Source organism: Phialemonium atrogriseum (assembly GCF_030411735.1).
Source record: "Phialemonium atrogriseum strain 8032-3 unplaced genomic scaffold QBC33scaffold_10, whole genome shotgun sequence".
In the NCBI taxonomy this organism is placed as follows: Eukaryota; Fungi; Ascomycota; class Sordariomycetes; order Cephalothecales; family Cephalothecaceae; genus Phialemonium; species Phialemonium atrogriseum.
In genome coordinates, this window is record NW_026848147.1 from 372795 (window position 1) to 386408 (window position 13614).

The 13614-nt window shown below is 58.5% G+C and overlaps 6 protein-coding genes across 6 annotated transcripts; 4 read left to right on the plus strand and 2 right to left on the minus strand.

Annotated features, from left to right (window-relative positions):
* Window positions 1-177: 177 nt before the first annotated feature.
* Window positions 178-1804, plus strand: QBC33DRAFT_450025 (S-adenosyl-L-methionine-dependent methyltransferase; the record flags this gene model as incomplete). The annotated part of the gene is made up of 4 exons (XM_060424546.1): window positions 178-291; window positions 357-1234; window positions 1321-1526; window positions 1611-1804. 4 exons carry the CDS (start codon window positions 178-180, stop codon window positions 1802-1804), a joined length of 1392 nt encoding a protein of 463 aa, XP_060284276.1.
* Window positions 1753-3573, minus strand: QBC33DRAFT_536156 (glycosyl transferase). The gene is made up of 2 exons (XM_060427678.1): window positions 3031-3573; window positions 1753-2963 (listed from the first exon to the last, which is right to left on the minus strand). Exons 1-2 carry the CDS (start codon window positions 3364-3366, stop codon window positions 2028-2030), a joined length of 1272 nt encoding a protein of 423 aa, XP_060284277.1. The 5' UTR covers window positions 3367-3573; the 3' UTR covers window positions 1753-2027.
* A 227-nt stretch (window positions 3574-3800) lies between these two features.
* QBC33DRAFT_577736 (uncharacterized protein) lies at window positions 3801-6293 on the plus strand (the record flags this gene model as incomplete). The annotated part of the gene is made up of 5 exons (XM_060431001.1): window positions 3801-3886; window positions 3926-4918; window positions 5429-5938; window positions 6021-6182; window positions 6239-6293. 5 exons carry the CDS (start codon window positions 3801-3803, stop codon window positions 6291-6293), a joined length of 1806 nt encoding a protein of 601 aa, XP_060284278.1.
* A 424-nt stretch (window positions 6294-6717) lies between these two features.
* Window positions 6718-8659, plus strand: QBC33DRAFT_536161 (26S proteasome regulatory subunit 6A). The gene is made up of 4 exons (XM_060427679.1): window positions 6718-7263; window positions 7321-7736; window positions 7796-8430; window positions 8502-8659. The coding sequence occupies exons 1-4, from the start codon at window positions 6947-6949 to the stop codon at window positions 8520-8522; spliced, it is 1389 nt and encodes a 462-aa protein (XP_060284279.1). The 5' UTR covers window positions 6718-6946; the 3' UTR covers window positions 8523-8659.
* QBC33DRAFT_536165 (aspartyl-tRNA synthetase) lies at window positions 8581-11773 on the minus strand. Its single transcript, XM_060427680.1, has 2 exons — window positions 10685-11773; window positions 8581-10613 (listed from the first exon to the last, which is right to left on the minus strand). The coding sequence occupies exons 1-2, from the start codon at window positions 11579-11581 to the stop codon at window positions 8928-8930; spliced, it is 2583 nt and encodes an 860-aa protein (XP_060284280.1). The 5' UTR covers window positions 11582-11773; the 3' UTR covers window positions 8581-8927.
* Window positions 11774-12419: 646 nt separating this feature from the next.
* On the plus strand, window positions 12420-13520 carry QBC33DRAFT_450085 (Alpha/Beta hydrolase protein; the record flags this gene model as incomplete). Its single annotated transcript, XM_060424550.1, has 1 exon — window positions 12420-13520. One exon carries the CDS (start codon window positions 12420-12422, stop codon window positions 13518-13520), a length of 1101 nt encoding a protein of 366 aa, XP_060284281.1.
* Between the last annotated feature and the right edge of the window lie 94 nt (window positions 13521-13614).

Below are 13614 nucleotides of genomic sequence, written 5' to 3' on the forward strand. Positions count from 1 at the left end.
AAACCGGTAATTCCCATGTGCCGCGCAATCATTCATTCAACCTATCTATTCTACCTAGCGGATGATTAGGTGTTAGACAATGGGTCTCCGATACGGCCAAAGTCAAAAAGAGATCTTACAACCTAACCCTCAGACATCCCGAATCCTCCACTAGGGTCCCGTCCGCCGCCCAGCATGATGGAGTATCTGATTCGCTTCGCGCAGATGCATGAGACTTTTCGTCTTCCGGAAGTCCAGGCGCTTGCTGCGCTGGAAGGAATCGATCTAGAAGTCGTGCGGTATAGCTTAGAGGTGGGTAGCCCCGGGCCAGTCCCCTGGAACAAGGTGCTCGATCAAGTTCTCATCCTGTCATCCAGTCGCCCATTTGCATTGTCCGTCTTTCTTCCGAAGACGACGCCAGGCACCTAGTCCGCCGCGCCATCCTGGTGCAGGCCATCTTCGAGCTCTGGGGCTCAGGCGCCACGGTCGAGGAACTGCACGCCTCGGTGCGCAGCACCTCGTCGCACCTCTGGCCAAAGTACGCGACCTCGTCGTTCAAGTTCGGCCTGGACTCGTTCCAGGGGACGCGGACGAACGAGCAGAGGCTGGCGCTGATCCAGACCTTCGCCTACCTGCCCTTCGCCGGCCCGGTCAAGATGCGGGGCGCGGACCACGAGTTCGCCATCTTCGAGGAGTGGCCGTTCAACTCGGTGCCGCTGGGCATCCCGGACCCGGACCGCTACTACGTGGGGCGGCGGGTGGCGTCCGGGGCGCGCGACCTGCCGGCCCGCCTCGACCTCAAGAAGAGGCGGTACATTAGCACCACGTCCATGGACTCGGAGCTGGCGCTGGTCACGGCGAACATGGTCCTGGCGGCGCCGGGGAAGCTGATGTACGACCCGTTCGCCGGGACCGGGAGCTTCCCGATCGCCTGTGCACAGTTCGGGTCGCTTGTTTTTGGCAGCGACATCGATGGCCGGAGCCTAAGGGGGGATGGCGCGGACAAGAGTCTACGGGGTAACTTTGACCAGTACGGCCTGCTAGGCCAGGTGGGTGGATTCTTCACCGCCGACCTGACCAACACGCCCATTCGGCGGTCGCGGCTTGGCGAGCCCGGCAGCGGCGGCCGGGGTCGGCTGTTTGACGGCATCTTGTGTGATCCCCCTTACGGGGTGAGAGAGGGCCTGTTCGTCCTCGGCGTCCGGGACGCCGTGAAGAACGTACGGGTGGTTGAGGTGGGCATGGAAGCGTACAAGTGAGTGCAGGTGTAGGGAGCTATCGATTTTCGACAGCCAAGAACCGATCCGTGAAGGGGAGGGAAGTTGACAGGACAACATGCAGGAAACCGAACTTTGTTCCGCCCAAGAAACCGTATAGCTTTCTGGCGATGCTGGATGACATTTTGCAGTTTGCCGCCGAGACGCTGGTCGATAACGGCCGGTTGTCCTTCTGGATGCCGACTGCAAACGATGAAGAACAGGAGATCGCCATTCCGACACATCCATATCTAGAGATGGTGGCTGTGTGTACCCAGACATTTAACAAGTGTAAGCTCCTCTGGGGGTTCGAGCCCGGACTCAGCCCAGTGGCTACGAATGTCTATCTCTATTAACCTACCACTTTTTCTCTAGGGTCTCGAAGACTTATCACATACCGACGAATACCTGATGAAAATGTTGACCCCACCACCCTTAAGGAGAGAGCTGCGAGGGTCCCGATAGATGGAGGAACGGTGGACGAGTTGAATCCCTTCCGCCAAGGGTACTTTGCTGGGTTTAGGACTCCGGAAGCTCCAACACCTGCACCTATAGATGGTGATATATAACATTTATATGTTATCACGTCTCCGTACCCGCGCAAAAAGGATGTCTAGTGCCACGAAAGCGGGAGCATAGGAAAACAAACCCAACAAACAGTGCCTCAATATATTTGGATGGAGCGAAGAGAACTTTTACTACTCCAAAAAGCCAGGGTATCTACTAAAGTGGGCTGCTCCATAATCCCACGGATTCTAGATGATGAAGTACGTCTCACCCGACCGTGTTTCTTCAGTCGCTGAAGCTGTTTGTAACCTCGACGTAGTTCCTCCACTGCCTCGATGCCTCGCCGCTCTTGATAGCCCACCTCGCCCTCCTGACACCCTCCTTCCATCGGCCACCGCCCGGGCCACGCTCCTGAATAACTGCCCCGTCGTCACCGTGGCCCATGTTGCTGACATCCGCATCACAGATGCCCGAGATGACAAGCAGCGCCGCCGTGTTCATCAGTACGAAGTGGAGGATCGGGTCGTCGTCGGGCAACTCGTCGTCCAGGATCCTGCTGAGGATAGCCGCGTTCTCGGCCGGCTCCTTGCCAGGCGAGACGGTCGACAAGGGGTGCGCGGGAAGACCAAAGTCGGCCGGGGTGAGCAGGAAGTGCTCCGCCTTGGTCTGGTTGGACGACGACGGGCCCGGGACCAGCCGCCAGCACAGGGTCGGTCCGGCACAGCTGACCTCGTCCAGCTCCTCGTCGCCGCACACGACCATGGCCTTGCGCACGCCGACCATGCGTAGGGCCTCGGCGAACACGGGGCCGAGGTCCTTCCGCGCGACTCCGATCACCCGCGCCTCGAGGATGGGCTTGCTGCTCTGGCCGTCGTCGACGTCGGCGGGGTTCGCAAGGGGGCCAACGAGGTTGAACAGTGTTCGCCAGGGGAGGAGCCTGCGGATCGGCGCAACGTATTTCATGCCCGGGTGGAAGACCGGGGCGTATAGGAAGGCGTAGTTGGTCTGGCCATATAGTTTTGCGATCGTGCCAGGGGAGACTAGAGACACTTGGGGCGCTCGAGGCTGCATGTTATTGAGGAGGTCGGCCGATCCGGATTTCGAGGTCGACGCCTTGTTGCCATGCTTGGCAACGAGGAGGAGACTGGAGGCCAGAATCGAGGACGTGGTTGAGATGTTGAAGGTATTATGCGAATCTCCTCCAGTTCCCACGATATCACACTGCGCCAATGATCAGCCTCTAGCAAATCCCACGAGTACACCGATACTGTCCCACCTAGACACTTACCATACCTCCTTCATACAGCCCCTCACCTATCCCTCTCCTCTCGATAACGGACCGCAACTCGGCGGCATCGATTTGGGCGGCCGCTTTCCTCATGGCGGCGGCACACCTCGCCAGCACATCAGCCTGCCGATCCAGGCCGGTGAAATGGAGGCACATCAGCAGCGAACCAGCCTGAACATCGGGTATCTGGTTCGTGAAGAAGTACGAGATGGCCTCGGCGATCTCATCTGCCGTGACAGGCTTGTGTGGCTCCAATGGCCACAGTCGCGCGAGAAGGGGCTTGATGTCCACTTGGGGAAGCTGGGCAGCCTCTCCTTGCTGTTGTTGACCCGACATTTTTTCTATAGAAGTTTGTACGCGAGAAGATGGAAGGCTTGAGGATCTGGAGGAAGGGCGGCAATGGCAATTAATTAACTCATGTACTGAAAAAGGGTCGGAGGCACAATTGGCGCCCTTTGAGTCATTCTTACAAAGGAGGACACCTCCAAAGATTCATAACTGCCCCGCGGCGGATGGAGGGGTCCTTTGGGCAACAGGGATCCTTGCTCCTGCAGCTCAGGCGGTGGTGGACGGCAGAGACACTGTCCCAACATCCGTGCTTAAAGCTGGTCTGTGCGTCGCCTGATTGGAACCAAAATTTTGGAGCTTCATTCCGGGGCTCAACGACGCATGTCAACCTGTACTAGGCGAATTACGGAGCTGCCATATTCAAAAGTAAGCGCCATATCTACCTCAATTGCTGATCTCCATGCTAACCGTGTTCCTCAAGAATGCCCCCGCGACTCCGGTGCCCGGCTTCGCGGAGCCTCGTCCCCTCGCTCTCCCGGACCAAGACTCTCGCTCGACCGGCCGCATTGTCATGGCTAGCCTCTCCGGCGCCGTTGGCAAGCCCGAGGCAATATGCCACCGCAGCGTCGGCCTCGTCGGCTATATCGGCATTGCGTCTGCCGGATGATTACGTTCCCCCGACCCAGCCACCGAGCGCTCGCCGTCCAGAGTCCCGGAACTCGCAGCTTTTACGAACCTACACCTCCCTTATCCGCTCCACTCCCCTAGTTCTTCTCTTCCAGCACAACAACCTCACGGCAAACGAATGGGCAGCCCTGCGGAGAGAATTGAAATTTGCACTAGCCGCCGTTGGGTCCCCGTCCGCCGACCCGGGCGCCACCGCGGCGAGCGCCGCCGACGACCTCGCCGCCAACATCAAGCTCCAAGTGATCCGGACGCGCATCTTCGACGTCGCCCTCAGGGTCGTCGAGTACTTTGACCCGGCATCCGTGCGCGGCGCCGCCACGCCGGGGTCCAAGTCGAGGCCGAAGCCGAAGAAGTCGTACAACCACGACCTGTCCAAGGCGGCTCACGCGGCCATCAAGGCGGCCATGGCCGACCCCTCGGCGCGCGCCGACGCCTCGTCCACCTACTCGCAGCTCTCGCCGCTGCTGGTGGGGCCCCTGGCGCTGCTCACCATCCCCGCCGTGTCGCCCGCCCACCTCGCCGCCGCCCTGCGCGTCCTCGCGCCAAGCCCGCCCGCGTTCCCGGCGCCGACGAGGCGGAAGAACCCGGGGTACTACGAGCCCGTGGTGCAGAGCGCGCTCCAGAAGCTGCTGCTCGTCGGCGGCAGGGTCGAGGGCAAGGTCTTCGACACGGACGGCGTGCGGTGGGTCGGCGGCATCGAGGACGGTATCGACGGCCTGCGGGCCCAGCTGGTGGCTCTGCTGCAGAATGCCGGCCTGGGCTTGACGACCGCGCTGGAGGGCGCGGGAAAGAGCTTGTGGCTGACGATGGAGAGCCGTAGGAGCGTGTTGGAGGAGGTGGAGAAAGGAGAAGCTGCTGGGGAGAAGGGCGAAGCTGCCGAGGAGAAGGGCGAAGCTGCCGAGGAGAAGAAGGAGTAATGGGGAGCCAATGTGTGTACCACCACAATTACCCTGGGGAATAAGCGATGTACGATCTTGGTTGGGGAACCTAAGTATGTAGATTTGCATTTGGTAGATCTTACTGCCATGTATTTGGAGGCCCGAGAGACTTGAATGCTGTACGGATATACATTCTGATATTTCCCTGTATTAGAATATCGTGGTTGCGGTGTTTCATGCAGTTAAGACGATGCTGCTGTCCTGCATGTGCCTAGAAGGTACCCGTTGGCGGCTGTTGTGGTCACGTTCAGGCGCGCTAAGGCCACTCAGCTACCTCTAGCTGCATGATGGATGGGGTCCTCAATTGCGCGTCATCCCTTCAATTCGTAACCCTGGTCCTGACGTTAAGAAGCGCCCAGCGGCATCTGCTTTCCACTCTGTTATAGCTTGATAGCCCATCCAGCCATGTACGCAGCTCTCGATCGATAGTACGAAAGGCCTAAACACTCCGCTGCGTCACTTACTGTCCAACAACCCCCCCGCAGGGCGTGCCCTCTTCACCCTCCCCGATTCTTCCCTCCGGAACCAATCCATTCCCCAAACCACAAAATGGATTTCGCACCCTACCAGTCCTCTCCTCCCGAACACGGCCGCACCCTCTCCCCCGAGGCCACAACCTCGCCCCGGGCGTCCTGGGACTACGCGCGGCGGTCATTCTCGCCGCAGGCGACCCCCGCGGCGGCGGCTCCCTCTTCGTCCTCGCCCCCGCTCCTCCAGCACCCGCAGCCGCAGCGCGCGTGGTCCGGCGACGGGATAAGGAGCCCCGCGGGCGCGGCCGGATACCAGAGCCCTGGCGTCGGTGGTGGCGGTGGCGGCGGCGGTGGTGGGATGGGGGACTACTTCGGGGCGCTGGGCGCGAGGGAGGGGATGGTGTCCGAGTTCGATACCAGCCTGGGGCTGAGGCTTGACTACGAGGCCTGTTTGGCTTACCTTGCGCTGCCGCCGCTGGGGGCGATAGTGCTGCTGATACTGGAGAAGAAGAGCGACTACGTCAGGTACGTTGCCCTTTTTTCTTTGGCCCGGAGGGCTCTTGGACAGGGGTTTGCTTAGGTGGCTAACGACTCTTACGCTCCGCAGATTCCATGCCTGGCAGTCAGCGTTGCTTTTCACGGCCATTTTCGTCTTGCACCTCATATTTTCTTGGTCAAGCTTCTTCAGCTGGCTCCTCTTGATCGGCGACTTGGCCCTGATCGTTTATTTGACCGTGCGAGCATACAGAGATGTCGATACTCTTGACAGGTATGGCGACTCCCTCCCGCTCTGACGCTCCATAAGACTAAACATATTTTCTGCAGGTTTGAGATCCCTATCGTTGGTCCGATAGCGAGCAGGATACTCGATGATGAATGAGGTTGGAGATGCCGGTACACCCTTGTTGGGGAAGGTCTGATTTGCTGGTACATACGCGCCTATAACGGTTGTCCAAGGAGACTTCCTATTGTTCATATCACTAGTACTTGCCATCCATAACTAGGAGGCACCTTCGGAAGGCTCTCAGTACCGTCGTCGGGAGCATGGTCTATACTCTTTTGTAATTATTGGGACTTCTTAGTGCATCAGCTTGAGCCTGAGTCATTCGATTCATCACAGGACTATTGGAGTTATTGTAGGTGCTTTTATATGCGTTGAAACTGGCATCCAGGTCGATTACGGGTTGTATGCAATTATACGTAATATGTAATATGTGATGCTACAGGTGCGCCACAGCACGGGCAACTGCTTTCCCTGGCTGGCTTAGCGTCAAAGCTTGGTCCTGCCACAGTAGAGGCTGATGGATGGATTACGCGACTCGCCTGCCTTGCAGCTTGGTTTGCAGCTTGGCCTCAACCACCTTCAGCTCAGTTCCTTGGAGCTCCGACTTTCGCCATCCCAACTCCAACACATCTCCCGAAGGTTCTGCAACAGCACTTTGCCAAAATAAATAAAGGCCACTTTCCTGGTGATACAACCCTCGCAACAAGACATTTGTATCCAGCCTTGCTGCAATCCACACCAGCAGCACTATGTCTACACTCGAGGAGCTCGACGATCTCGATCGCCGGGATCGTGACGACAAGAAGAAGGACGCAGGAGATGATAAGGACAAAGACAAGAAGCCCTCAGGTGATGGTGATGCTGAGATGCAGGATGCCGAGCCCGACGAGGACGATGTCTTGGACGAGGAGATTCTAGGCCTGAGCACCCAGGATATCCTCACACGCCGACGCCTGCTCGAGAACGACTCCAGAATCATGAAGAGCGAGTTCCAGCGGTTGTCACACGAGAAAGCAGCCATGGGAGAGAAGATCAAGGAGAACATGGAGAAGATTGCCAACAACCGGTACACCGTCGTCCCAAGCCTCGCACCATCTGTTTACCACCACTAACCTGTCCCAAGTCAACTTCCTTACCTCGTCGGTAACGTTGTCGAGCTTCTAGATCTGGATCCCACAGCCGAGTCATCAGAAGAGGGTGCAAACATAGACTTGGATGCGACCAGAGTGGGCAAATCCGCCGTCATCAAGACCTCGACCCGACAAACCATCTTCCTCCCTCTCATCGGCCTCGTCGACCCCAACACCCTCAAGCCAGGTGACCTAATCGGTGTTAATAAGGACTCATACCTCATCCTCGATACCCTGCCGGCTGAATATGATAGCCGTGTGAAGGCCATGGAGGTTGATGAGAAGCCAACTGAGAAGTACAGTGACGTTGGTGGGTTAGATAAGCAAATAGAGGAGCTCGTGGAAGCCATCGTGTGGCCCATGAAGGAGGCAGAGCGGTTCAAGAAGATTGGTATCAAGGCTCCCAAGGGTATGTTTGTCCATGATGCTGCTTGGTATTCTTTCCCCATCGTCTGACCTTCTTTCCAGGTGCCCTGATGTACGGACCGCCCGGAACCGGCAAGACACTTCTCGCCCGAGCTTGCGCAGCGCAGACGGATGCCACCTTCCTCAAGCTAGCCGGCCCCCAACTTGTCCAAATGTTTATCGGAGATGGCGCCAAGTTGGTTCGCGACTGCTTCGCACTGGCCAAGGAGAAGGCTCCCTCCATCATCTTCATCGACGAGTTGGATGCTGTTGGCACGAAGCGGTTCGACAGCGAGAAGAGCGGCGATCGTGAGGTGCAGCGGACCATGTTGGAGCTGCTGAACCAGCTTGATGGTTTCGCGTCCGATGACCGGATCAAGGTCTTGGCCGCAACGAATCGAGTCGATGTCCTTGACCCTGCGCTCCTCCGGTCCGGCCGTCTAGACCGAAAGATTGAGTTCCCTCTACCAAACGAGGAGGCTCGTGCGCAGATCCTCAAGATCCACTCCCGGAAGATGAAGGTCGATCCGAACGTCAACTGGGGCGAACTGGCTCGCAGCACTGACGAGTTCGGCGGTGCCATGCTCAAGGCCGTATGCGTTGAGGCGGGCATGATCGCCCTCAGGATGGGCAAGAACAAGATCAGCCATGAGCATTACGTCGACGCCATCGCCGAGGTCCAGGCGAAGAAGAAGGATGTAAGTGCTCAGGCGGATAAGCCCCCGGATACCGAAACATGGGAGACACGGAAGGCTAACTTGGTTCACAGACCGTCAACTTCTACGCGTAATCGGATGGCTTGGAAATGGAGATGGCGATTGGGTCCGTTGCATGTTGGCTTTATCAGGCGAGGAAAGAGGAGATGTAACATTATCAGGTGCCTAGATAGGCCAACTATACTACCGACCTCTTTCAAGTAGGCATGGCTTCTACAGACCAGACCCCGTCTCTCTCTACTCCAGGACATTATGATCCTCAGCCCAGTTGAAATCTAAATCCATCGTTGAGAAAGAAGGTAACTCGCTAAACGAATGTTTTCCATGAACTCCTTAGCTAGATCTAGGATTCTGCTTGAGTAACCCGCACGTGCCAAATACTCGCTAGTAGGTATAATCGCCAAGGGAAAACGAAATGCTGAGGGGGGAAAAAACAAACACAAAAATAGAAACAGCAAAGGAAACGACAAGCAAGACGCTCAATCCTCAAAGAACGCGACGATCTCCCTCAAGTCGCCGACCGTCACTCCCCAGCGCGGGTAGCAGATATATATCGACTCGCCATGCACGCCAAACTTCTGCCTGAACTCGGACTTGCGGCCCAGCTTCAGCCTCCTGGCGACGAGGTCGTATGTCCTCGCCAGGAACTTTGCCCTGACGCCGTGGAGGTGCTCGCCGGGCTTCAGCTTCATCGAGGCGCCGACGCCAAAGGTGACGGGCCCCGTGACGGTGGTGAGGGCCCTCTCGATCAGCACCTCGATGACGCCGTTGGGCGCGCCGGGGAAGTCCATGGCCCACTTGACCTGCCAGCCGTAGCGGGGCGCGAGGCGGGCCATGACGACGAGCGCGTGCACCGTGTCGTCCTTCTCGGCGGCGAAGTAGCGCCGGTGCGCGTCGTCCACCCACGGCTTGACCTCGGTTAGGTGCACCTGCTTGTCGGCGCCCTTGCGCCCGGCCAGCCACGCCTCGATTCCCCGGTTCGCCCGCTCGATGAACTTGTCGTTGGGCCGCACCTCGTGGATCTTGATGCCCTCCTTCTCCACCCGCCTCTTGTCCTGCCCGCTGATCGACAGCCCGTGCCTGTCCGAGTCGACGCGCTGCTCCTCGGCGCACGACAGCGTCCGCCAGCCGAGGTTGCGGCCCAGCACCGCCTGCACGGGCGCCGAGACCAGCAGCCAGATGGGCGTCAGCTTGAGCTCCTTCTCGACGAAGTCGACGAAGGCGTATATGACCTCGGTGTACTGCCGCGGGTCGCACAGGGGGTCTCCGGTCATCATGGCGAACTTGCCGCCGCGTCGCACGAAGCCGACGGCGGCGCCGGTGGTGTGGCGCCAGATCTCGAAGCGGTCGTCCAGCCACGACGTGTTGCTGGCGTCGCCGTAGTTGGCGATCAGGTCCTCGATGGCCGGCTGGCCCTGGTCCTTGATGCGCGGCCGCATCGTGTCGGCCTCGGGGTGCGGGATGCGCGGCGAGCGCTCGGGGAGGGATTTGGTGTCGCGCGGGTACAGCGACGCGTACCGCACGTCGCCGAGCTCGAGCATCCAGGCGACGATGCGCTCGAGGCCCAGGCCCGCGCCGCCGTGCGGGGGCGCCCCGTGGTCGAAGGCTGAGAGGTACTCCTCCATGCCGTACTCGTCCACGCCCGCGTCGGCCATGCTCTTCCGGAGTTCCTTGGCCTTGTGGATGCGCTGCCCGCCCGTGCAGATCTCTTGTCCGCGAACGAAGATGTCGAACGAGTTGGTCCACGTCGGGTCCTTGTCCTTGTGCGTGTAGAATGGCCGCGCGTTGGCGGGGAACTTGTCGAGGATGTAGTAGTCCGTCTTGTACTTCTCCTTGACGAGCTCTCCCAGCCGGATCTCGTCCCTCGTGCCGAGGTCTTCCACGGCGACCTCGCGACCGTCGTCTCGGAGCATCTGCAGACCCTCGCTGAAGGGGATGACCGGGGTTTCCTCGAGCCAGACCATGCGCTCGCTCGGCCACCGCTGCTTGACTACCTCCACCTCGGCCATGTTATAGACGGCGGCGAAGATAGATTTGAGCACTGAGTCGACGACGCGGATGAGGTCCCTGTACGTGTGCGGCAGGGTCATCTCCAGGTCGAGGCCGGTATACTCGGCAAGGTGCCGATGGGTGTTCGAGTTTTCTGCCCGGAAGACTGGGCCGATCTGGTGCGATCCAGACATGTGAGTAAATACTCTGATACAGCAACATGGGGCGCACAGGTTTTGGTTCTCACCTCATAGACCCTCTTGAAGTCGGCCGATATGCTCATCTGTTTCGCCAACTGCGGGCTCTGCGCCAAGAAGGCTCTCCGACCGAAATAGTTTACCTTGAACACCTCGGCGCCGCTCTCCGTCGCGGCGGGCTGGATTTTCGGCGTCTGGATTTCGAGGAACCCTTGATCCTCGAGGACTTGGCGGAACGTGCGAGCGACCATGGCTCGGATTCTGAACAGGGCTTGGTTGGCCGGGTGCCTCAGGTCCAGGACACGATCCGACATGCGCTGATGGAGGGAATCCGGGGTGTGGTAATTGTCGAATGGCAAGTTGTTGGCCGGGCTAACAAGGTGGACCGAGTATATGTCAACCTCGATGTCTTGATAGTAGGCCGACTTGACTGGGTTCTCGGGTATTTTCAGCCTGCCATGCACTTCGACAAGCGATTCAGTGTTGAGCTTCTGAACCCATCTGATCATGTTCGGCGATGTCCGGGACAAGACGCCTTGGATGGTGTGGGTCTGATCTCGGAGCAGAAGGAAGTCGAGAGCTTCGGACATTCGGCGCTGGTGCTGTATCCGCGCGCGGAATGTCACCTCGGTCCCTTCGGGGAACTCGGCGATCTCGTTGATGGTGCTCAGCTCAAGCGGGTGAACCAGCTCCCCATAGCGGTCCCGGGTCTCGGGGTCGTCCTCCTGCTTGCCCTTCTCGTACTCCCTGCGGCGGCGCTCTTCCAGCTCCTCCTGCTCCTGCTCGAGGCGCTCCCGCTTCTCCGCCTTCTCCAGCCGCTTCGCTTCGCGGCGCTGGGCCGTATCTGACTTGCCCGAGTCCCGGCTGTTGGGGCTGCTTGACCGTGTTGAAAACGCATCCGCGAAGCGCGAGATTGGGTTTCGCCGCGGCGAACTTGCGGAAGCCATGATGTCTAAGTGTGTGTGTCTCTCTTGGCCACTGACGGTGTTAGTGATAATCTAATAAGTTCAACTCAAAGGCAACCACGAGCTTTTTATGAGCCGATAGGAAACTCCGGCACCAAGTTTACAAATTAAGTTATCTATCTATGGTAAGCAACAACTGCGCTAAACAAGGTCCCGGAATCCCCGGAATCGTCATCATTGTCGGGTGCTATCAAATGCCCTGACAATCCCGCATCATAGCATCATACACTGTCCATTTAGTTGAACTTCGCTGTCAGGTTTACCAAGTGACGTAATGATGAAGACGTAACGGAAGTATCCCACGAATGGCAAACCGGATACCTCGCTCAAGTAGGTGTGAAAAGAAAGTCAATTGGATGCAAACCACCTTATTCGGGGGCACCGGAGGTCATTCCTAAACGCTATGGAAACCTGAAGAATGTCCGATTCTCAAAACCGCCCTGACATGCACTTCCCGAGTCAGAACACGAGGGCCCAGAACACGGAGGGCCCCGGACTTGCGCACGGTCCATGGAAAGTGGGAATGTATGATGTCAACCTCAACGACCACGGCTCGCACAAGTCACAACCAAGAATCGGGCCACTTATAGCTAGGTCCTTATACCCCCCGCCGCCTGGATTTAATTGGAGTCCTATTTGGTAAGCTTGATGACCTGTCGGATCCAGGAACCACGATAACCACAATTGATGTTCAGACCCCAGCACAAGAGACCTTTGGGCGGGCGGCCATTCCGTCAACGGCAAGATGTCCAACTTCAACGGCAAGATGTCAGACTTGAACGATCTCGGCAATTCTATCCATCGGGCGGTCTCGGCCCCCATGACCTCTCCTGCCACGCCAGACGATGAAGCTCTTGAAGGCTCCGAGTACGTGAACCCGCATGATGCCAGCTCCCGTTGGTATCTGGTTGCCCGCGTCTTTGCTCTGCGCCAAGGAGCAAACCTGGGGTACAGCTTGCAGCATATGGCGGCCCCGGGCGCACCGGGCACGACCAAGACGATCTGGCTGGATTCAACCATCGGGAAATATCGAGGCAAGGAGCTCATCAAGGTCGATATCTGGGTGCCCTATCCGAAGCGCGTCCTGCGAAAGCGCCCGGCCGTCATCAACCTCCATGGCGGCGGGTTCGTCCTGGGCCAAGGCACCGACGACACCCGCTGGGCCGCAGCCGTTGTGAAAGACCTCGATGCTATCGTTTTCTCCGTCAACTACAGGCTCGCCCCCGCCTACCACTTCCCGAAGCCGGTCGAAGATTGTGTCGACGCCATCCTCCAGATCGCCTCCAGAGCGGAGGAGTTCAATTTCGACCCGTCCAGCCTTATCATCTCTGGATTCTCCGCGGGCGGTAACCTTGCGCTCGCGAGCTGGTTGGTCCTCCAGCAGCCCGAGAGGTGGAATTACCACCTGAAGCTGCCCGTACCGAATGTCCTCGCGTTCTCGCTCTTCTACCCTCTGCTGGACTGTACCGTCAGCCGGCCTCGCAAACGAACGCGATGCGTGCGCCCAGACATGACGTTACCGAGCAGTCTGACGGACCTCTTCGACGCCTCGTATATCTACCCCCCTCTGGCGCGCGAGGAGCGCAACGACCTGCGCTTATCTCCGGGGCTCATGCCTGACGAGATGCTAGATCGGATGCCGCCGCTACACCTTTGCCTGTGCGAGTGGGACATGTTGCTACCGGAAGGGTTGACGTTTGCCGAGAGGCTGAACTCGCGCAAGAAGCAGATCGTCGTCCGGGTGGTGGCGCAGGAGAAGCATGCCTGGGACAAGCCGCCCCCGGTACAGCCGAAGAAGAGCATGGGTATCGAATACGGAGAGGCGATCAAGACGCTGAAGGGGTGCATTGAACATACGGCAGGGCCTCTGCGGCGGGTTAGGCCAATCTCTACGCTTGTCCGGGCAAACACTGAGACTTGAGCTTGCGGCAACTCGCCTACTTGGTGAAAGACTGAACGGTACTCCTTTTCTATAACTCTGTTAGCGTTAGCGTGCCATGTTACGGTGTCTTCAA